This window comes from Varroa jacobsoni, unplaced genomic scaffold (genome assembly GCF_002532875.2).
Source record: "Varroa jacobsoni isolate VJ856 unplaced genomic scaffold, vjacob_1.0 scaffold_568, whole genome shotgun sequence".
NCBI classification, from domain to species: Eukaryota; Metazoa; Arthropoda; class Arachnida; order Mesostigmata; family Varroidae; genus Varroa; species Varroa jacobsoni.
Window position 1 is genome coordinate 381,867 of NW_019213470.1, and position 24,908 is coordinate 406,774.

Here is a 24,908-nt window from a genome sequence, read left to right on the forward strand (position 1 = left end):
ATCAGAAAAAGGTTAGACTGGGCCATTCATAGTCGTTCAGCATTATACAGATAAAGATCGCCCAATAATAACCAGTTCCAATATGGTACAGCTGAAGAAAAATATGAGAATAAACAAGACGTAGCACTAATTTTGCAAAGATTGAAGGGTTAATAATCAGCATCTGGAAACTTTGTTTGCACGATTTTCTTAAAATGTTTACTACTAAACGTGCATACATAAGCATATATGGACAGGAAAGGCAAAAGTAGGCTCAGGGTTAACGTAGGAATGGAATATATAAACATATATACAAATAGAGCAGTTAGCTGAAATAAGCTTATTTGGATATTTTACTTGAGTAGATGCCATTCATCCGAAACAGGTACGATTAAATTAAAAAATCGTTTCAAAGAGGATGTTTGTCATTGTCGTAAACATTAAACAGGTTTCCTCCGATGCCACGAAAACTTCGATCACCTCGATGCCCCTTCTGCTCTTAAGAAGCACGTATCAGGTCGTCTTCGATTTTTCTTTGGCGAAAAATTATATACTTTCGATGCGATCTCATCTGTTATTGCTGGCCTACTTGCGATCTATAGAAGGTGCTCACTGTTTAGGTCAACGTTCATAGTATAAGGTACAATAAGGGAAACGTGCGGCCGAATCTTTTTCGGGGAGCTGAAACATCAAGAAGGAAATGTATCTGCTTGTTCTACAGGTTGATGCACAATTATGGATAAACGAAGAGTCCGAGGGAGGGTCATAAGCCTTTCAATATAATGGATCACTGACTTATACCAGCCGGCTATTACACGACTGGCTATTTGGCAAGCTGAGAATCGCTTCCGAATAGCCGTATATGGCCATCGCGCAACTGGGATTCGTATCTGCTGCCTTATTGAGTAGAAGTCTTTCACGACTGACCCGACATCATCTACTTGCTTACCCGTACTATCATCATAGAGGCGCTCGCACAATTGCAAAGTGAAATTGTGATAGATCTAAAATAATCTATAATCGAGGCTAAGACTATAAACACAGGCCAACTATCCAATACATTGCAAGAACTGATACTCTAAGCACAAGCACAAAATTGCAGAAAAAAATCTGTTTTTTTTTCACGCACAAATCCTAACCAAACGAAGTCAGTCAATGCTTGCACATATATATATATATATGCGATTGGAACGAGCTGGTCTAAATCGATAGGATGTAAACTGAAAATAACAATGGCATCTTCAAAAAAGTGGAACCGGAGTTCGATTATCATAGAGAGCGGCCTTTGCCCTGGCACCGACTAGTGCAACAAAGCTGATCTATTTTTATTGCGCTTCTGGTAAGCCTACATTATGTTATAAACCATAAATTGTTGTACTTTTATTTTCAATAAACGTTTGAATAATCGAGCTCATCTACGGTATCTATAGCCAACACATTCTTTTTTTCATTATATTATATAATCTTTCCACGATCGGGAATACACAAAATGCTTTGAAGGTGAGGGTGAAGTCATACTTAACCTATACTTCTTTCTGCTGCATAAGAATGTTTGATTGTACTTATGTGTTTGTTTCTCGCACCTGTGCTGGGGCGTATTCGGTTCAGATAGGCACACGGTAGTTTTACTGAAATCTTCGTTGTTGTTGTCGCTGGCTGGCGGTCCGCTAACTGGCCGTTCGTTGCCCTGGAGAGTATGAAGATGCGTCATCGATGAGCACGAGTAGCTAGAGGCCACTCCACTGGGCGAAAGACCCGGGTTAGCCAGATGGAGACTCGATGACCTGGAACACATAAGGTACACATGTGCAGACAAACACATAAATACAAGCATGGACGATAATGCGATGAAGATAGAAATATTTTGTATGGAACGGAAAACTTGTTGGAAAGCTTTTCGTTTATAGTATTTAACTGAAAGTGAGGTGAACTTTTTAAACGCTTTACGATGACCTCACAAGCGGACTGGAAATATTGGCGGCGCCACATACGTTGCAAAAGGTAAAGAAAATCACTAAATTAATATATGTAGCGCCAATTTTATAAAATTCATTACGACCATATAAGCAAGTTTTAGCTTGCTTTCACCCACACGAATACACAATACTAGCTTAATACAAAATACATGTTTATCCAACTAAAAGTTTTGTACTAAAAAAACACTATTTGTACACCGCTTTTCATAGAAACGTAGCTGGTATCTTTTGGCCTAACCCTTACAGATTTCTTCAACGGTTTTTTTCCTGGTTGCTCTTTTGATATATGTTGCGTAACGTATCTAGTCGATGATCCTTTAATATCTGTTTCCAGCTATTTATTAATACTATACGCATATCGTATCCAGAATACTTCCCATATTCTATTAATCTACAGCTGATATCGTTAATTTTTTAGTAAAAAGATATTCGTATAGAAATTTAATATTTCTAAGTAATATATAGTTTACAAATATAATAATGTGCTTTTAGTTTACTTTGAACCATCGTCGTAGGACCGTTCGATCCAATCGTATCTTCGAAAAAATTCTGTGCATTATGGTGTAAAAAGTTGAACTTCAAAGTTTCTACGTAGCTGTTTGTGATACCACAGTGAGTGGCTGTGAAACTTAGGGGCACATGGTGGTCCGAGCTTGCATCCAAATCTAGAAATGTTTCGTTTGATGCTGAGAGCTGGTCGTCGAAGGAAATCTCAAGCTATCTTAATAGTTGTGACACGTATACACGTATGTTACACCATTTATTGCATAACAGCTTTTAAAATGTATAGAACTCTTTAAAAACTTTCCGTATTTTTGTTAAGAAGCTTCAAAACGAAGGTTATGCTAGAGGAATTTTGATCAGGGCTGAACTCTAAGGAACCTTTTCGTATTTTATCTAAATTTGGGGACAGCTCTCGTTTGCTTTTCTAGACGCGCGTTTTCCCGCTATCATACATTAAGTACAAGGGTGTGGCGTTATGATTTGATACAAAAGCCTTAACTGTTCAGTGAGTGTATTGGAGTCTCACTCCCGAGTCTGATGGGGAAATCTGAAGTGATCTGTCAAAACGAAGGTATTTTTCACATAATGAATCGGAGACAATATGCATATTGTTTCGTTTTCGAAGAAAGCCTATAAAAGATCCACAAAAATACCTTGTCAGGATACAAACTTACGTAACGAATAATAAAATCATGCTGATCCAACGCGTGCAGCCGGTCATTTGGCATTATGTATGCAACTTTTCAAGCTAAGATTTTGTTGCTATTGTTGTTGCTAATCAGAGAGCATATCATTCAAACACACGTTCATACGCTTACATTTGAAGTACGCGTACATCATACGTGCACATTCATACGCTATCGTACGTAATACAATAGAAAAAAATTACGTGCGAAGAAAAGCGTGCACACTGATCATGACGGACAAAATTAGCGACAAAGATCTGGAGACCTACGATTTATTGCCTTACTAGTCAACTTCAATTGTTCCAGGCACGACGATACGACAAAGGCAGCAATTGCATAATGATAAAGAAGCTTTAAGTCTGTCTAGTCCATAGTAGGCTGTCTCAAATTTTCACCAGCGTGAACGTGAAGTTCATGTATTATATACACGTTTACATATCGATGCACACTTTTGTGCCTACGTACACTTGTCATACGGACCTGGGTTTCTGTGTAATTTTCTGGTACGAGTATTTATATATAATGCTCTTTTTTTTTCGTATAAATTTTTGAATTTTGAGTATGCTTAGTTAGACGAGGGATAATTATGCTGCAAGGCAGGATATGCGAAGCACGTCTGGCTAACAAATTATTCTATTAGCACATGCAAGCCTATCCTAAATCACCGTGGCTAGGCCCTCGAAAGAAAGTGATAATCAAGTTAGCATGGTAATGGCCCATATATGGTACGATAGTTAGGCGCACATGACACAGGAGTTCCATGTGCTTCAAATACTATGAAAATTGCCACCTTGTAAGTCCGCCTTTGTAAAGCAGTAGTTAGCTGACTAATTTTAATTATGCAACGGAGCGGGTGGCTGGTTTACCGACCGTTTACCGACCGTGCACCAAGCGCAGTCGGTATCAATCCGTCGTGGTCAGGCAGCCATGAAATCGTGAGACGAGCTGATAATTAGTAAGCGATAGTTCTCTGCCCCTTGTACACTTCCGTTGGCGATACTTTACGCACACCCTTAAGTTTATCATCTAGTTAATGGATTCAAATTCCCTTAATCATCGTTATGTGTCGTGGGTGTGAACATATAGTGTCGCCAAAATGGGCTAAATCGGACTACCCACGCCGGGTGCGATAGACATTCCATGGCTTCAAGTCTTCGTCCAGCTTAGAAATGTATCAGACATAGTAAGTAAAAGATCGCCGAGACCTGAGTCAATAGGTGTTAAACGAAGGCTGGAGACACACAGTTTTTTAGGATTACAGGTAACATAGGCGCTGTGAAAGGGAAATAGCAGGATCGCATATCACTTGCTTATAAAGCTGTTAAGTGGCTCCTGAATATACGTCACAAAAATTATAAAAAAAACAGTTTCTATAATTAGTAACTACATACATACATATACAAAGTTTTTTTTTATAGAGTTACCACTAGCGAAAACTAATCAACTTTGTTTGTTTCTTCGTGTAATCGTTAAAAAATGAAGATTGCAAAACATTGGCTTAAATCTGTAAATGGTAGGAAATTTCGTAATGGGGTTTCAACCAAAGTTGGTCGTATTTAAAAAGCAATCTTTTGATTCTATCTCATCTAGTATCTAGCTCTAAAATAACACGCCTCTATTTAGATACATACTCAGAGAAGAATCGAGGATAGAAAATGCGCACAAGAGCATCATCGACTATACTAAAATTACTCACATATAAAAATATCCTGAATTTCTCACTCCTGAGTAAATTTTTAGATTCTCATGATCTCACCAACGACAAGCACAACGCACAAACTATATCTGACTCTGTTGTAAATCTCGGAGAATGCATGCTGACATTTCGCTTACAGTTACCTCTAACTGTTAACTATAGCAGAACGAAATAAAGTGAAGATACCATGCCCCTCAAAGGTCGGAAGAGAGACTGAAAGAAGACATTAATGGCATCGAAACTGGCTAATAACAACGAATAGGCCCAGCCGATACTGCTGTTGCTGAAATTCTTGCATGCACGATTAGCACCGTGACAATCGTAAATACCAACGTAAACTACGAAGCCATTTATTGCATACGTAGTAGCCGTCTATTGCCCTAGAAACCCGTACGTACCGTTCTGGTTACGCTAAAGGTAATTTAGTAGTCTCGCCGTACCAGTGAGACTAAAAACGTGCAGCGCCCGGTAGGACGCATAACTCTTTAGTGACCTAAAAGTTTGCTTATCGCCTATACAAGAATACCTAGGATCAGTTTCACCGTTCCAATGCATTTATGCTCATTGAAGGTCTCAACACGTTTACAAAACAACTACGGACATATTCACAGTTTACGCATCTAATGGCACAATTTCCTGATGTTGAGATCAACAAAAACAGGACAGTAGATTTGGTTATTCCAAACTTATGATTATTCCGAAATTCCAAACTTAGAGGTGCTTATAGCCGGAAGAACACAATTAATTTCAATTGCTATAATAGTTCTTTGTACGAAGCGTTGTCGAAAGTTGTTTTCAGATGCTACTAACCACATTCGCGATGAACTCAGTTGAACAACATTGGACATTTTTTTGTTGCTATGACCTTTGGTGAGATAGCTAAGTAACTAGGGCATTGATTAAGCGTACGTTTTCGAAACGTATCCGTAATAGGAGGCGGTACTGATAAATACTGTCTTCAACAGATGCCGTTATAATCACTGAATGGAGGAGCAGAAGGAGAATTAGGGCGGGAAAAAGTTACAACAAGAACTAGCAAATGGATTTTGTACCTCTGAAAGGAGCGCCGTCTGGCCGAAGTCTCGCGCACGTACTCAATCACTTGTCGCTGCGTTCGACCACTGTACCGAAATGAAGAGCCCCTACTGAAGATTCTGGTCTTGCCTCGCACTCGGCAGGCCTTATGGACCTCTGTGCATCGAAAGAACGCATGATGCTCGATGCACCTTTTCCAGAAGCTCTTGGACGCGTTTCTGCTGTCAAAATGGAATTCTACGCAATCTTTACCATAGCAACCCTGAAATAGATACATGCAACTAAATGTTAAATTTCAGTTAGTTTTATATCGTTCTCAAGAAGAAGGTATTTCATAAGAGCCATTTAGTCATTTTGAAAATTTGTCGTTTTATACAATAATTTGCGTGTGCTCAACCAGATTGGAACGGGAGATAGCAACCGGCAATATCATTCGAAATCGTCTCCATTGCGTCAAAGTAAACAGTACGTTAATTACGTAACTAATTATGAATGCTGATGACCAATGAAAATTCTGCTTAGGCTTAATTAAAGCAAAGTATCTGAAACAGCATTACAGCCAAGGGCAGCGCGGAATGATAGATGGCTCTGTTGTATGCAATAACAGTGATGCGATGCGTACATCTTTTTGCAAACGCAGTATCAAAATTATTTCCATGCAAAGGATGCAAGAGTAAACCGTCGTATCCTTAGTACCACGACAAATAAGCTGAAGCTTTTTTCGTTGATTTTTATGTCATATATGTAGAAGAAGTAGGGAGAATCGACGAAAAATTGAAATTTATGGTAATTGGTGACTGTTTGCGCACAGTACACCTAAAACTCATATAGATGTTTCATTCGGTAGTGATGAAGACGAAACGGCTAATTACTTCACATACCCTATGCCCTATAATTTCATAGTAAACACCGTAATATTACACGTGATAGAAAGGGATGCTGTGATGTAAAAACGAACAGGAGACCCATTAGTCGATCACCGTATCAGAATCTCGACACGTAGCTAACCGTTTTCTTGATTTTTGTCAAGTTTGTTACCGTGGCATTAATTTATTAAGGCCTGGAAAAGGGTTGACTTTGGTACGAACGCAAGTGTTTCTCCTACGCATTAATTCTGTAAGAAATTTAACCATCCTGTTAATTCCCAATAACCGAACTATATCCTTTATTGATTAAATCTTGTTAGCTTCGTTGTTCCTTCCATCTAGTTTCAATCTATAAGTTAATGAGTGAAAAATACAACTTACGATAAGTTAGTCATCTATCGACGGCTTACTGTTCAATTTTTTCCGCACGCATTAAGTTCAGTGAAATTTTTCTCTTTTGATCTGTTCATCGTCCTGCCTGTATTAATTCAACATTGTTTCATCCGATTTTCATCAAAATAGTAGCTTAATGATTTAGCAACGGAAAAACAGGATGGCTGACCGATTGCCTAATATCGTCGCTTAGATAATGACTAAAGAGTGCCCCATCTACTGGAGTGTATTTTTTGCTTGCCGGACACGGATAACTGGGCGTATCTGAAATCCAATATCGAGGCTGTTTTTAGTGCTGACTGTGCCGCCGCCGCAATGACACCGACGACTGAAAGAAGTCAGATAAGTTTTCCTCAGAGACCAAGAAAATACGAAAATGTAGAAAACAACCTCTATTTCTACGGTCCTTGCTATACTACTGCAAAAGTTGGTGCAGTTGTTCATGCAAGCATTTCTCTCTCCGTTCGCCATAGGTGACAGACTGGACTGCCTTCTAGGGACTTTTTTCCCGAGACATTTTAAACCTCCTGAACGACCTTGTTTGTTTTCCTGTGACAGCAGCGCGAGGCCAACGGCAGATAAATTCGCGTTATAACATAACATGCTAGCCATTGCCAGCGTTAAAGGCGACGGTTTAAGGCAGGACAAGATGCCTATCCTCCGCCATAATTACAAAAAAGCGCACGAAAAATTTTGTCGATCAAACAGTGAACGAATATCGTGTGGCGGACCAGTTCAAGGACAAATGTTCCGGTCCTTTCCATCCACCAAATTCGGCTACTGCGAATATTCCTCTCTTCGTCGTCGTCAGGATCAGTATCGTCATACCGCCTTGTTAGCTCTTGTGTTTTACACCTTTTGTCCAAATCAAAGAGGAGCAGTGATAGGAAGAAGGAGAAAGTATTTGCCAAAAAGCTTTCAACAGAGGGAGCCGCAATGGAAACGGATAAACAGTGATCGCGGGAATTGTCGTACACTCTATTATATCCGGGTACACCGTACGATCTAGGCAATTGCGTGTTTTGCAAGACACGATATATGATATTTACTAGAGCGTTTTAATAAATTACTTGTCTTAAATTTAATTCCATCGGACGGATGACCTTCACGACGAAACGAAATTTGTCTACGCTCCGATTCGAACTCCCAACGTCACGTGGCCTCAAGTCCAGCAGGCAACTACCCACACAAGTTACTCACGTTAACCTGAGCTTCCGATATATGTATTGGTTATGGCGGCTAGTGACTATCGATGCGTGACGGGCCAGTTAATGGTTTGAGGAATTATACATCCTAAACAATTTGGCAGTGTTCCACGCCACTTGAAATAAAATTTCTCTTCATTGCTGATTCTAAGCAGCGACTCAATAATCGAAAGAGCTTGTTATTTCACATTATAATGAAAAAAAATACATATAGTAGGATCAACTGTTCGCGATCGGTTGGTTTGTATCGCGCGACAAAAGCACCTTGATGCAATCAATGTTGCAACAGCTTTTCGAGTGATCGGCTGACCTTTATTGCTGTACATTAGCTTCGGATTTTCGCTTACAGATTTCACATAGACATCGACAGAAAGCTGGCACATCGTAGTCCCATAACCTGCGCTTGTACTAAATTGGCCTTGCTTGCTCGGTTGAGTTTGTGGGTTTTAACCCAACAAACAGTTCCAGTCTCTTGTCGGGTGGCGCATTGTTCTGTACATGAATAGTCATTTAAAACAGCAGCCATTAGGTGGAAAACGTAAAACACACCGAAATTTCAACCTGCTTCTAGATGGTGTAAGTAGTTCAAGCGTACGCGTGACTGTACATGTATAAAAAAAAAAATGCTTGACGTATATTTTTGTTTTCGTAAAAACGCATACACACATATTATTTGCCATCCACTTAAATATGGAGTTTCAGTTTGAAAAAAATTTGAACGTTGTTTTGATCTCAACTGGCCTGATTTCGGTTGTTCGATCTATCCATGTTTAGACATAAAGCAGGATAGTATTGTTAGAAAATATAATACCCTTAGAGTTCATGCTGTACGTAATATAACGTACGTTCACAATGTCTCGCACCTCCTATTAGTTAAGATCTTTATGTTATTTGATTTAATACACGTTTGTAGCTTGCGCATTTTGTATAGGGCGAAGTGGCATCATTCCTAGCCTGAAACTAAAGGATTGTGTTACCCAGTCGAGTTGTCATTATTCTATTGTTTTTACAGATTTGACAATATACCTTATTATTCATGGGGGGATATGGTAGCAATTTTGATTGCATTGTCCCATAGAAGGGTAGCGAAATCCGCACACTTTTTCTCTTACTTTTATAGCGTTCTGGTCTATACCACGATACTAGGCGATCTCGATTATGGCAGCTTGAATCTAACGAGCTAACACTCATAGGATCTACTAAGTAGACGAACATTTATACAATATCTTAGCTGATCGACTTACGGAGCACGACTATTCAATGCAAGCAAATTTTGGCACTGAAGTACTCATCGCGGTACTGTTTCGCCTTTCTGATCGACGTTACCAATTACAAAAGCGATTACCATGCTTTGGTAATCGCATACCAAACAGCTGTATAGTAAGTAGGTTAATGTTATGAAATAATTATCCGACCAGACCATGACGGGCAAGCCTATGTGTTTCACATAGGTACACCGATAAGGTGTCGTTCATATCATAGCGGAACTCAAAGACAACCAAAATATCTTAATATTCACTGTAAGATCAATAGCCATTTGTCTAGACGCTATCTTAAGTTGGATTCTTCATTGAACCTCTCTGTCTTCACTCATTCGTTGGTTCTTAGGCGCGACTTATTCTCCATTTGTGATAGACGACATAACAATTTTCAGGGGCCCCTTCAGCTTTTCCCTGTTTTTTTTCCACACCTCGCCCCTTCTTCGATCTTGATCCCACCTTGATAGAGGTACACTCACAAACGCTACGGGCAGACACTTTCCCGGCGGTTTTTGTTTCCGCGGAGCACCAGTATCAATAGAAACTTTAAGAGCAATAGAAACTACGATAAAATTTACCATTTCGTACCTACGTGATCTCTCACTTAGCTGTGCTTCCTATCTGTGTCTATATGGCTGGTGGTGGAAATTTTTTAAAATCGCTGTGTTATATTGTAGAGTCGAGAATCGTTAAGAACAAACTTAACAAGTCTGGTGGTTAGATACTGTATACAGTATCGGGGTTTTACAAAAAAAAAAGAACAGACAGTATTCATCTGTCTATATGAAGTGGCTGAATTAGTTGCAGTAGACCTCCAAAACACAGGAGTCAGCTTTTTCTTGTATTTCGGAAAAAAAATTCTTAATCTATTTTGTTGAGCAGTGATTTTTACCACTTTTTTTTTTTGTTTAATTTTGTTATTTAAAAAATAATTTTTACGTGATGTCTAAACTCACGCCACTCGTATCTGTTCCCCGATACGTTGACTGTTGGCGTCTAATTACAATATAAATCATCTTCAAGCACCAGGAACGTTTTAATCGGATCAAAAATCAGGTAATCGGATCAAAAATTCGTACTTTTCAGAAACTCCACTTCCACCATAGTACGTACGTCCGACATAATCTGTACGCTCGTAACCGTAATGATGTCAATAAAGTATCAGAGCATTATATTGTTATTGAATGATTGCATAGATTAGCCGTAGTCTTTGACCTGCATGTAGTATGTACTAGGTGCATGTGTACCTAGTACGATTGAGAAACAAACGTCTACTTACGTAGCCCTCGGTTGGGTGCAGCTTGATGAGGAACTTCTTCCGTTTGAAGCTAAGCTTACGAATTTTATTCCACGAGAACGTATTCATTTTCATTGCGTTGCGGTAAACTACAATGCCAATATACCCAACGGCCATCGTGAGCGGCACACCTTCCGCGTCGAAAGCAGGCATTAATCGGACGCCATAGAACTCACAACGGCGCGCTACTTCAAGCAGATTCATATCTGCCTCCGATGGACTTTGACCTCTGCAGTGAATAAAAAGAAAGCTGAACTTTATATTCGCTATATATAGTGTGTAAGTCACACAGTTCCATGGTAAACATGCAGAGGCCGCGTAGTAAACCCCAAATTTACCATTTTACTCCAGATGAGAAGTAGAGTTTAAAGCCTGTTATCAACGAAACCAATCTCACCTTCGAAGGAATAAATAAAAAAAAGCTGCTAATAATTCTTATATGGCAAAGCTAGACAAAAATCAACGCTATTTATCGTAAAAGGAGGAGGTCCGCAGACACGATGCTCCTTGATAAAGCGTAAATACGATTATGTATTATCTAGTCAATGGCATGCCAACAAAAATACTAGAAGCACTTAACTGTACATGCTCAGTAACAGAATAATCTATTCTATCAAATTCTAATTTATATGAGCAGTAATACGATTACTTTAAATGTCCTGACTTATCACGGAAGACGCTAGAGCAACTAGGCCCCAGGATCCCCAGGCCCAGAATCATCTTTCTTATGCTACCCAAGTTTTCGATCCTTTTTATTCATATCGCAGCGGTATTAAATTGTTGATTACATCGATACAATATATTGTATCCGTCTAATTTGCTCTCGATTGAAAGGTCTGAAACTATAATATTATTCTCACAACAGTGGTACTTATATCCGAATCTTGGATCTGATTGTACACTCGATATATCCTCATCGCAGTCGAGTCGTGTTGTGCTCTCCTGTATGTAACTCGGCCACAGTAAACATGGATGAGCTGGCCGACATGATATGACGAGGCGGCAAATTTAAAAATATGTAATATGATCGCAACGTTTACCCGCATTCCCTACATTTCTTCCTGGTCTGTTTCACATTTTTCCTCTTTCAACAGATAAAAGTATTACCCTCCATCCAGTATCTTCAGAATCGTAGATGTTGACAGATACAGAAAATAGCGAGAGAGAAAACACGGAAAAGGGGAGTCATTGTCTGATTTGTGCCGATTCTGCGCATCATCTGATGTCAGACCGTACGCACTGCTGCAGTGCACACATCGAAAAGTTCAGACTTGCATACAGCGCCGTAGAGTGTACACGTATCAACAGCCATTGTACCCGTTTATGCGACGCCTTTATCTTGTTGCATCATCTGTTTGGTAGCTAAAATGATGAACAGGCATTGCTGGGGTTGCTACCTTTTACGCTGAGTGACTCGGTTCTTCCCGTATAGATTGTACGTTAATATATAGGATACATATCGTATTAAATTACCAACAACGCAGAGGAGTCATCGGTCGAACGAAAAACCGGAAGTGACTATTGAACAAGCAGTTGACAACAACTTATCACGTAGTTTTGACCTCGTTACCCGTCTGTGCTGCCCCTTGTTTTCCCTTCGTGATTAATAAGGCAGCCTTTACGGCCAGAATTGGCTTTCATCGTGGCTGGAGAGCCCGAAAGCACAGGGCTCATTAATGCTTTTGATGTTACGACAATAACTGATAAAACACAGGATACACTTATAGTATGACGACAACGATCACGAGGTTCATGGTACTCGAAGTGCAAAGAAATAAGATGGCGGAATACTCTTATAGTTTCGATGCACACTGCCAAGATATTGCGATAAATTTGGTTAATTGGGTGCTGTCTAGATTTCGGGAAAGAGATACTCTCTGTAGACACTCTTGACTACAGGTAAAAAAAAAAAAAGCATTTTTCACAGTTGCCAGGATCGAGAACATGGACGCGTGGCTGGTAGAGAGAATTAAAAATAGTCTGACTGAACTGCAAGGCTTGCAGTATATACATCTATGTACGTAATCGGCGCTGAGGAAGGTATAAGCCGTACTCCTCGGGCGAATCCCAAGTATCCATTGTTGAAACTAATTAGCGTCTAGATTAATTAGTGCTGAAATTAGGCGTAGGACAAATCGTGTCACTGAAGCTAGAAAAACCAATGTTCTTCGCTTTCGTTAAGCCATCAGAGAAAAAATGTAATTAGAAGAGTAACGGGGACGTAAGGTCTCCGTGCGTTTAACCAAAAGCACGAAAGACTCGAATAATTTTCAGTATGCGAAATGCATGACAGACCTGTCAGCACCGGTCAGTGTGCTAGCGTACCATTGAGGCACATGCATTGATAAGTTGCTATATTTGTAAGTGTATGCTTCAACCAGCAAATAATATAACATACTAATGTAAAGGTTGTGAATTAGAATATGTGTTCGGGTCCGACAAGACCAATTTCCTTAGAAGCTAGAGATTGCGAAATGCTCACAGTTCAAAAACGAGAAGGCATATATTTCAAATAAAGAGACCCTTCTATGGGCTATAAAATACAGGTTGTTATATCAGTTTGCGTGCGAGGGTACGCAAATTCTAAGAACTAAGCTAGAAGGCTACTAATTCTTCTGGCAGCTACTTAAAAATAGTCAGTTCACATGCAGTGATATCATATATACACATATGAGTCATATAGAATATTAATCTAACATACGCTTACATGTGGTTTCGGTGATGGAGCATAATCTTTTCCTCGAGAATCCTTGACTGTCGGGGCACGAACTGATGACACGACAGGTACGATGAGTCAGGATAATCCTCTATGCTGAAGTCGCCGCATGACGCTGGAAGGAGTAGAGCGAGTGACGGGCAGCAACAGCATTGGTACATAAAGAATGTGGGTCGGTACATTCAATGGGTTAGGACGGACGGAAAGTGTTCGGTCGAAAATTTTCTCTACTAAACTAACGTAGCGACGAATCCTGAGCAGAAACTAGTAGAAATCGGTTGGACTATGTCGTTGAAGAGGCTCGTCGAACATTTTATCGCCCCCGTGTGTGCACGTATATGAACCAAGGGCAAGCCTAACATAGAACAACATAGTTCATCTAAATTTTGTTGAGTCGTGAGCTTTTGCAGGATGTTTGCTTATCGATGTTGTACAAGAAAAACAACACTGAGGACAACAATGCAGAACTGTTTGATTCTAGCAAAAGCAAAGAGAAATGAAAGAATAATTAATCCCCTATAAACGCATATGCTTGTCTAGGCTACTTTGGTTAATTTGGAAACAAAAAGATAGCTTTTCTACTGAATAATTGAGAAATATTTGTGAGTTTAAAATATCCCTATAGCCGACATTAGGATATACGATTAGATGGTGCCTCAGTAAACCCAGCGACCTCTCTATATAGACTTGACACACACAGATGTTTTCTAAGAAGTTAGACATATACAAGCGTTATGTAAACATTTTTCTAGAACTGTTTGGCTTTAGTCTCCTTTCGTGTGCGTCCCTTCCTGTTATGGATCACACCTTATCGCGAGTCTGAACACGAAAGCTGAATGTTGTCTTACCTTATTCGAATCAGGCCATACTTGGCCCATGCTGGAGTAAATCAACAATCTTTGTTACAAAAAGCCGTAGCTTGATGGTTGAAAAACGTATCCAGCGTTATAAAAATTATATCTATATCAACCAGATTAAATGGCTTCCACTTTATCAATCTACTCTCTGCTAGTCGCTTTAATTTTCAATAGTTAAGTTCACTACAACTGTTAGCCGTTCGTATTTTCTACGTTTAATAACGTGTTGACCAACTTCCTTTTCCGTGCGGCCAAAGATGCTCCTAAAGAAATTTCTGGCCGAGCATATAATCCTATACCAAGAAACGTACGGTGCCATGGAACTCTCTGTTTATGCGTCTGTCTTTTTATATATGTAGATAATTTAATAACCATACTCAGGATGCTAATGGCGATCCAGCGAACGCCATTGCTGGATCCTTCATCCTGAAGAAACTCAAACAATCACTGGAGCGGCAGTCTTCAACGAAAAAAATTTCGGTCCGCAAGTAAATCTAACAGAACAAACACAGGCCACGGGGCACACCGATGCAACCAGCCGATCAGTAAAACAGGCCCCGTTGTTATGGTAGAACTGTACACTTCCAACATTCAGATACATTAGTCTATGTCGCAGCCTATTTAGCCTGAGGCTAGACTGCTTACCTCCTTTCATTCGTTCCGTGGAATAACTAGTCCCATTTATGCATCATTTGTACGAGAAGATATTTGAAAATGATGCATATTGGCCCGCACATTTTTATCGGGAGACAGGAAATCACAATGTCGGAATGTTACGTAAACTTACACGGATAAAAAGGTAATTCCGCATTCGCAAGTTATTTGTTCGCTGCGTCCTTTGACTCATTCTTAATTCAGATACCTCCTTTGATCTATTTTATCCTCACGAAAAAGACAAGAGTTGTCTGCAACATTTACCAAACATCTATCCGAAATTCTTCGAAGAAATCGTTCGAAATCACTCAAAAGTGCATACAGTCACAATGCTAAACCTAACTACAGACAATACTCAGGCATTAACTAAATGTACCATTAAAAAAATCTTAATTTATTAATCCAGAGTTATTGCCTATATACTTATGCAATGTACCGTCAATTTATTAAGCTAAACGACGCCTTACGTCCTTTAGATCAAGAAGATGTTCAAGTTCATGGAAGCTGCGCAAGCCGTGGCGGCCGACATCGAAGTTGCTTCCATGTTTGAATTGCCCGATCGAACTACCTAACGTATTACTCGCGACTCCTTTCAATAGCCACTATCAAACGATGTCCATCACTAGCTTGATTTCCTTGTCTTTTCATTTTTCCACCGAAGCTCTTATATTCGAATACAAATTACGAAAAATATCGGGAGAGAGTAAGAATTGATTCATTCTCTTTATTTTACATTCAGACATAGCCCTGCTTGCATAGTAATACATTATTCTTAGGTAACCGTTTGGGTTAGTCCTTCTTCTTATCACAGACAGCATGCTTGTTGAATTAGTAGAATATTTCAGAGACGTTGCACACTCGTTTCTATTGCCATCTAATCCTGTCGTTTCATTTAGCTGATACGTCCTTTCCAAGAATGCTCTTATCATGCCTTCAGTGGAGAGGCTCGTATAAATCCCCTTTCTAGATTCAAAGATCTCCTCGTGTTGCAGACTATTACCGAATCGCCATCACCGCGCAAGGCCGGATTTCTAGGCAGTCGTGTAGTACTCAGCAATATTCGCAGGGGGAACACAGATTCCACTAGCAAGGCAGCGTCGACCTATAGAAAACCAAGATTTAGCAGCCCGATAATAGCATCGTAACTGCTGGCTTGACCATGAACTATTCGCGAAGGGCCAATAGAGCCACTTAAGCGTTAAGGCCACTAATATAGCAATGAATAGCAAGTCAAATGGAGGGAGCACGTAAAATTGCATTTTAATGCGAGACGCGGTGAACGGAGAGGCTGTCGGTTCTCCTTTGGGGTAGGCTGTTGAAGCTAAAAAGCCTATAGGGCAGCAGCTGTGACGCTAACCACACGTCTCTCGTTTTCACTCTGTTTCGGTTTCTCCCCACCCTTTCAAGTTCCTCATTCTTCAGTGCCCCCCCCCCCTCCCTCCCTTGCATGTCCTCTACAAAAAACTCCGATACAAACCTCTTTCTTTCCCGTTTGCGTTGGGTTGCTCAGCAATTACGAGCTCTCAAATATTCGAAAATATGCTAGCCTTTTTGTATTTGCTGGGCAGAACAGATTGACCGCGAATACGATAGGCAAAGGAGTATGTACCAAATACAAGAACAAGAACGAGTAACTGTCGTCGTCTTTCGATCAAATTCTCCTTTGAAACTCTGTAGCTGTATGGGCCCTATACGCATAACGCTGACTCGCTCCATATCCTAGCGGGAACCGTTCATTCCCATTCATTTGCGCTTCTGTTCCGATGCAATGGGTGGCATAAGTTTTTCGTAAGCCAGCTCTCGAACAGGCAGCTTTGGTAGGTAAGCAAAACTAGTACTATTCTGATGGTTTTCATTTTGTATATTCATGAAAACATTTGCATTAGATGCTCCCAGCTTATAAGATAGGCGACTTTCTCCTCGATGTACTTCTGTTATCTTAAAAGGTTCTCTTGTCTGTTATCACTGGGCGGCCGTTCCTATTGGATTTAGTCGTAGCGACTAACCACTAAACTTGCTCCCCGACCCTTGCTTTGCACTGCAGAAATGGTCTTTCTGTTAATTTATTTCGTAAACTTTTATACACAATGAAGTTCCAAGTCATAGATTGACCAAGTAAATAAATGATAGTGTACGAATTTCTCGTGTATATTATAGTATAACTGTCTTTAAACATATCGGCTGGGTAGCAGAACTTTGGTTCATAATTCACGGTCCAACTGTGCCATTCCTCAAACAGGGACATAAATATATACATAGAATTATATATAAATTATATCTGGTATATTAAAAAAATACAGCTTTCTAGATAAGTAATTTAAAAAAAGTTTATTTTTTTCAGTGATACTACCAATGTATCGAATCAAGGGAATATGTTAGTTCAAATAGTTACGCGTGTCCGACGCCCGGTCGGTTTGGCACTGTTGAAGCAGAACTATGCAGAATTTCAGTTAAAAGTATAACTACTAAGTATCATGTAAGATAAACTTTCTTTATATATATATATATATATATAAGCGTTCTGATAAACTTGCCTAATCTTTGAGCCATGGATATTTGAGATAAACGAATCATTTTTTCGGCCTTTAAAGTAAAATGCAAAAACAATACTCATACCGCGCCTTGTTTATCGATAGCCATAATCCATATTAGCCTAGAATTAACCTAGAACAAGTAAAACAAATGTCATGCCTCCTGAGTTGCTTTACGCCATATGATCATAATGTTTAGAGAATCTTCTTATGGCTAGTATCGCCTTGTCTTCTTTGAATGGCTGTGTTTGTGATAATATATATGGCATTGAACTACAGTGCTTCAAACAAGTCACACCATGGGGTGTAGGTTAGCTTATTGCAGGCAAATGGAATTATACTCTTCGGCACCTAACCTTAGTTTGATTTCTTCAGTATCAACATCAGTGTTTGCGAGGTTTTGGAACGACGAAGCTTCTCTTTGTGCCGGGAGCTAACCGTCTGGTGGACTGAATGCCTGGCGGCGACACCGGATGTAAAACAAGAAACATCGAGGTTTTCGAACGGAGCACCTATTACTGCTGATCCGGTGCGCGTATCAAACTTTCAGGAAACAACGATTTGCAATAACAGCGCTTCAGAAAGTTCAGATCTTGTTTAAAGATCTCTGAGCGGACCTTTACACCGACACATGCTTGGTTTTTTGCTGAACATCGACCTTGAGACCATATACGTTTTTTCTGCTGCTTTGTCTAGTTTCAAATTCTGCGTTCCCGACAATACATGTGTATGCTTGGCGTTTTTCAAGCCAACAGGACGAGACTAGAGGGACCACAGCCATACTGCTGTGACTCCATTTATCTTTTGTAAGAAATTTAAATTGGCGGCTTTCATTTTTTTGCCGACTTGTTTTAGCAGCAAACGGCTCTTTCGTCTTCCTAAGCACTAGGTCTTCTCACGATTCTGTGGCTGAGAGTAGTTTCCACTGGCTTACTTCTAGCAGTACAAGCGCGTTCTTCAAGCAAGCCGGTAGCTGAATAGGTAGGTGCAGTAAAACATTACATTTTTTTTCATTTTGATACATACAGAACGTTCCCCAACGCTCTAATTTTCTCCAGCTCCAGATCCCGGACACTTCCTGGGCCTTCAATTCTGTCGAAGCTCTTTCTGTGGGTATGCTACATATGTTCAGCCGTGTTACGCCAACGTATGGCATCAGCAGCGCCGGTAGCAGTAGCCTGGTGGGCTCTCTTCCGCCGGTCTACCAGACACCCCTAAATCATGAAACAGTGATGTCTGCTCGGCACGTAAAGGTCTATATTTGCAGCTAAAAGTGGTTGTAATAGCGACAGCAGAAACACTTGCTGTACTTCGTATTTCCCCCTCTCTCCAATCTCAGTTGTACGGCTAGAGCTTCTTCTAGGAATATTTGAAGTACTTCAGACATCCTCAGACTCTTGTCGTACTCAGCCATCTCTCTTTTAGCAGAGTAGCGGTCACTGGCTGTTAGCATTAATTCATTGAGTCTCTACGAGAAAAACAAAGCCAAAAGGATCGACTGGCAATAGTAACAGGTGGCACTACCCCCCCCCCCCCCCGGTGAACCGTCACTCGCTTGCTTTTTTTTTACCGCTTTACGCTTAATTTATTTAATATGACACGTCGAGCTGCTGGAATATAATAATGCAGTTTTCATACAATGCTCAGTTGGTTAGCATTAAAAAATATATATAATTCTTATTAATAAGACACGGAGCAGTTATCCGCATCTATTCAAGAGGCATACGACACGATATTCGGGTGTCATCCTGCTGAGACAACCCTGTACCATATATAAAGCAAAAACTAACAGCTATAGGCGGATATTGTAAATCAGTAGTAAAACAAAATGTCCATACAAAAACACTGCTATATTTCGAGATCCTTTGATACGAACACATCACACACGTTGCAATAGACATTATAATCAGATTCTATCGCTCAATAGAACTATTTCACTGTGGAACTTTCCTTTTAGAAATCGTTAGATGACAAATAGACTTTTCATTCAAACGAAATGATGATTTATTGACTTATACGATCGCCCACGCTTAATGATGTCTATAGTTTAGTGGCCAACACAAATAATCTCCGACGGAGCACTATTATCTAAAGTGTGTAAAGGTCCATCAACGATTTTGTTATGCTTTCTGTACAAGATTGATAAGAAAGTCCCAATGCGTTTTTCAATCTATAAAATTTAACCCCAGTTTAAAAATTACATACGTACGTACATACATACATACATACATACGTACATAGTCGTTCTTTCGATTAGAAAAAATCTCCTTTTGAGGCACCTCGACCGGGTATCTTTACCATCGGTTTAGGTGTTAAATATATATAGCGTTATCTAAACTTAATTTGTTACCGTCATCTTTTGAGGATAAGCCGAAGCCAGTGCTGCAGAATAGATTGAGCAGGGAAGTTATGGACGTGACAGTTGCGGACGCTGCGGATAAACTGAGGCCACTTAGTTGCTTCAAATATCCATCTATGCATGTGTGCATGCAGACTGTATACACGGTTGCCAAATGCCGGGCACCTAAACTTTATAACGGCTGCGAGTCTGCTCAGATGTTCATGGTCATCGATCACAAGCCTCGTTGGCTTGGCTGAAACAAGCCCTACAGGCTTAAGCAAATAGGTGCGAAATGCGCCCGTGGTAATTCGTACAATTTACCGCTCCATGCAGTAGAACGCTATAATCGACAGCGATTTAGAATAATTTCGTGCATCGTTTCGAAATGTTCGAAGAAGAGACCGATAATTTCTTGATCGTGCGTAGACATGAAGAAATAAGCAGCGAGCGTCCATTCTGCACCTCTGTAAATGTGTATTCATTTAATATATTGATCAGTCAATTTTTATAGACAACCTTTGTTGGCGAAATAGACATCATCCGAGCTGCGCGTTACAATCGTTAGATTTCTCTGTTTCTAGATAACGTTACCGTTATAATAGCATTTCAGACGATCAATTTGTATTAACGTGCCGGATTTTTACGTGTCCAGCGTCAAATAAACACGTTGATAGAAGTACGTCAAAAATCGCTGAATGGCAAACCTTCTGTTCGGCTGCCCCTAACGCTGACACTCGCTACCTAGCTCAAGATCCAAAACAACTGTCAAACTAATCGACTCTATTAGCCCTCCTTTTCTTTGGACAACTGCTTCAACTGTACACGTGCACAGTTCGAAAATCGCGCCACGGCAGTGAAAAAGCACAGTAATATGTACGGTTCATATAAAAATGCCCATCCGAAGATTGAAAAATTAATACAGAAAATAACTCTGCGTATAATGTCACAATATAAGCGGAACAGTTTTCAATAAACTTGAATATAACACGCCTTTAGTTAGGTTGCATCTAAATGGCACACAGTTTAGCACACTTAAGAAAAAACGCTAGAAATATTAAGATTAGTTTTGTATTATGAATCTCCGTCAACTTCCATCAGGTTAAATCTATATATTACGTATTGTATTTAGTATATAACTGTCTTCAAGAAGTGCCAATGTCCAGAAGAATGTGTACATATGTACAGTTTATGGATACTTATCCTATTCTAATTGCCTATGGATGCAATGCTGTCGGAATTAAATGAAATAAATATGAAGAAGATGATTTCGGAAGTCAGCTACCAACTTCAATAAACATGTCAACATAAAATGAAGAAGAAAAAAAAAGAAATAGTAACATACTATTATTGTATGTGATATATTAACAAACAATAGTAAAGATGCTTTATGTAATGTATTATGATTCATCGTTGTTGCCAAGATGCAGCGCTCGTCCGGTTGGTTTCCTAGCAACGACAGACAAAGATGGCAGTCAAAGCACGATTGCATTATTCCTTCATTTATCGTAACGTCCGCTTCGTGGTACCGCACTTGAAACACGGCAGCGCACTGGCAGCCGGTTCCGTCTCCAACAACGAACAGCTATTATGCGCTTTGTCTGTTTCACACTAGATACCCTTAGCCAAGAGCGTCAAGATGTAACCCTTACAACTATATGTGTTCTTTAGAAAAATTTGATAACGTGCCTGAACGGCATATGGTCGAGACAAAAGTTCGAGACGCGTAACTCCGCTCTTAAAAGTACGAGCATTGGTCTAAAGAAATGTTTACGACACTTTACGCTTCTCAGTGGACAACACCAATCATACACATCAGAGTTGACAACGACTCACTTCTAAAGAACTCATTTAGCCGTCACATGGCCAGTTACCTCGCTGATAAAATTATCCCAATCATTATAGCTTGAGCCCAGTAATAGGTGCACTTACGGCTTGCTTTATTATTCTGTTCATAACCACTCCTGCGACGTTGGCGAAGTTGGACAGCGCAGACAGCTGCCTCTTTAGGTTACAGGCTAAAGCTGCCGTGTCAAGTCGTTCCACAGAAGCGACTACATCTGGGTCCTATTGGCTAGCTAGGGACTTTTCAGTCGACCGCCGCCTATTGGCTAGATTAAAATATCGCTGCCGTTCGCGGCTGGGGCATTGGCAAGCCTTGTAATCCTGCGTCAGGGAGGCCGGCCTCTGGGGTGCTGGAGGCGCGATCGCCGCGTCGCCCCTAGCGTGCGCCGCGGGCCCGAGTACGCCGTTCCTCTGCCCGCACTGTGCTGCGGAGTTCGCTCGGCTCGGCAGCAAGTGGCAAGTGGGATCAACCCGGAAAGCGATTGTGAAAATCGTCGAGCGCCCGGGTTGGTATTGGAGTAGAAGCGACGCACCTCGACTGCGCACGCTAGACGGTTCGCCGTGTCGGTGGACACGTGCCCACTAACCAGAGGCCCCTTTTTGTCGAAACAGAACTTAAAGTTACACATAACTGTAATCGGTTTTAGCAGCCATATCGAACACACACTTGCAGTGTGCAGACGTGTGGTAGTACCACAATGGCATATACGCCAACCGATTAGAGGTTCGAATTCTCCAATAAACATATTTTGATGTTTGCAATCCAAGCAAATTTTATTTATTTTTTTTGTTTATTATTATTATTAGCTCAGAATCTATTATAAAGCTGATTATTAGAGCGGTGATGGTATATTAGGGCATTTTATTGTTTCAGAGTACCCATTTCGTAAAAATAGAATACAAGAAATAGCATTTATATATATATAGGAGCATCTTATATATATATAAATGCTTGAAAAGTACCTCGTACTTTGAGACCGCTTGAAAGGTCATTGCAGTTGGCAACTAGGGCCGGATTATATTATCTTAAGCCACGGATCCGTGTTTCTTCTCTCTAACAGATCGCAATATTGAATGGCGCGAGAAAGATAAAACGAATCGAAGTGATACGATATGGTTTACTTTCTAAGAACCTGCTACTTCATTCTGTAAACACTGTTATTTGAATTAGCTTCATGTAACATCGATATATTTTCTATGGGCTGCATACTAAGATCGAACTTCATTGCAAATCCATCTTTGTATCCCTATACTTTTTGTTTTTATTTGCTAAAAATAACAAGCCTTCTTACAACAATCTGTAGTACGCCATCGTAACATTCAAATTTGATAACTTAGTTTTTTTTAAAACTATCTTCGACATGATCAGTTCGCCTAGGTACTTGAGGCAGTTGCACATATCCTACGCTTCCACATATAGAAAAAGTCATTTAGGTGGGCTGTCAAACCAGAAAAGTTAAGTTAATTGGAACGGCTCTGCGGGTGCCAAATGACTCGTTTCCTGTATAGATGAAAATTCCATTTAAAAAAAGACGCTAGATAGTACCATATAAGTTAATGACAGCGAAATAGCCAATTCGTATACGGACCCTTCCAAAAAACATTATTGATTTTAGGTTAAGTATATTCTATGAATTTATATTTTTATTTTCGAGATTTGTTGTGTTCGATGTGGCATTGCTACGATTAATCGGCATTGTATTGAAACCAGTGGCACTTTCATTTTTTTTTTTATCGCCTCCATTTTATAGTGCCACTACCTCTGAAAAGTCTCACTTCCATCGTTTAGCGTCATTTCAACTTCGTTGTAATTTCTTGGACCATATAACCATTGTTTTTGTGGCAAAGCAGGTGCAGCGACATTTTTCAAGTTGTTCGTTAATACGAGTAACTTGTGTATTAAAGTTAAACCGCTAGCACTTACATGTTCAGTAGATCCGAATATTTTTTTTTATGTATGGCTGCAACTTGGCTGACACTTGTTCTGATCACTTTCACATAGGCAGATTACCGATATAATATTAAACACTGCTATTTATCGTCTTTTTTTCTTTTTTCCGAAACTTCCTATGCTTGTTCGTATCGGCCAACGTAAATATATACATAACGCTCCGAGTTCTCTCATTAGTAACTCAAGAAACATGTTAGTTCCATAGAGCAACTAGAAATCGACCAGTTTAACTTGCAATTTGATTGCTGCCCAAAAAGTGCGACCTATAAACAAACGCTAACGCTTATGCTGGTTTACGCAAACGCATAAAACGTATCTAATCGATGCAGAACGAGTCCCTCTACGCTGAGGGTAATCTACTTGCATAGATTAGCCATTAGCTGCGGAACTAAGCAGCAACTGGCTGATTGAAGAAAAAGCCACATGCAAATTGAGGAAGAACGACGCGACGTAGTACGATCCGGGATATTGGTTTAGCTAGTATGATACTGGCGTCTAATCGATTTGATTCAGAACGCTTCATTTTCGTATCAGACTACGACACTTTATCAGATGATTTGTTGAGAATAACGCCGCACCGAGACCAACTACCTAATATAGTCTTCTTATGAATTATTAAGATCCGACCTTTATCTAGTGTCAAATAAAAATCAGCAGACGCCGCTGTCGCACTGAGTTCCCTCTGGTGCGCACCAAAATATTGGCTAGTCACACCGAAGTACACGGCCAAAGGTACTATTTCATCGAATTCAGCTTCAGTTTAGTTCTGAATAACATAGCGGGCTATATCTGACACGACGTAATAATACTAGTAACAGAAAGGCGAAGGCTTATGTCGAAACGAGAGATTTACATTCACGGTAGTAACAGAGATTTAGGTTTTATACAGATGAGCCCGTACAATAGATATCTGCGGATTACAACTAACGACCGTCCGTGTGATCTTTGATTCCAGACTACAGTCTTTGTAAACGTAGGTTTCGCGGCTGAACTTGAGTGGACAGAGTATGATGCTCCGAACGAAGGTAACGCAAGACGCTCTTACAACAACAATTTTCTTCTTTGTTTTACCCTCGTCAATGACGTTCAGTCTCAATGAGTAAAATAATCATATCCTATA

The 24,908-nt window shown here is 40.0% G+C and overlaps 1 protein-coding gene across 2 annotated transcripts in view; it reads right to left on the reverse strand.

Moving 5' to 3' along the window:
* Window positions 1–24,908, reverse strand: part of LOC111261555 (uncharacterized) — a 134,960-nt gene that overhangs the window by 6,283 nt on the left and 103,769 nt on the right. For both annotated transcript variants that reach the window (XM_022835148.2, XM_086968755.1), the window contains 4 exons: window positions 13,604–13,727; window positions 10,879–11,125; window positions 5,894–6,138; window positions 1,563–1,763 (listed from right to left, as the gene is read on the reverse strand). In XM_022835148.2, coding sequence (XP_022690883.1) covers window positions 1,563–1,763; window positions 5,894–6,138; window positions 10,879–11,125; window positions 13,604–13,727 — 817 coding nt within the window. The remainder of the gene's footprint in view (window positions 1–1,562; window positions 1,764–5,893; window positions 6,139–10,878; window positions 11,126–13,603; window positions 13,728–24,908) is intronic.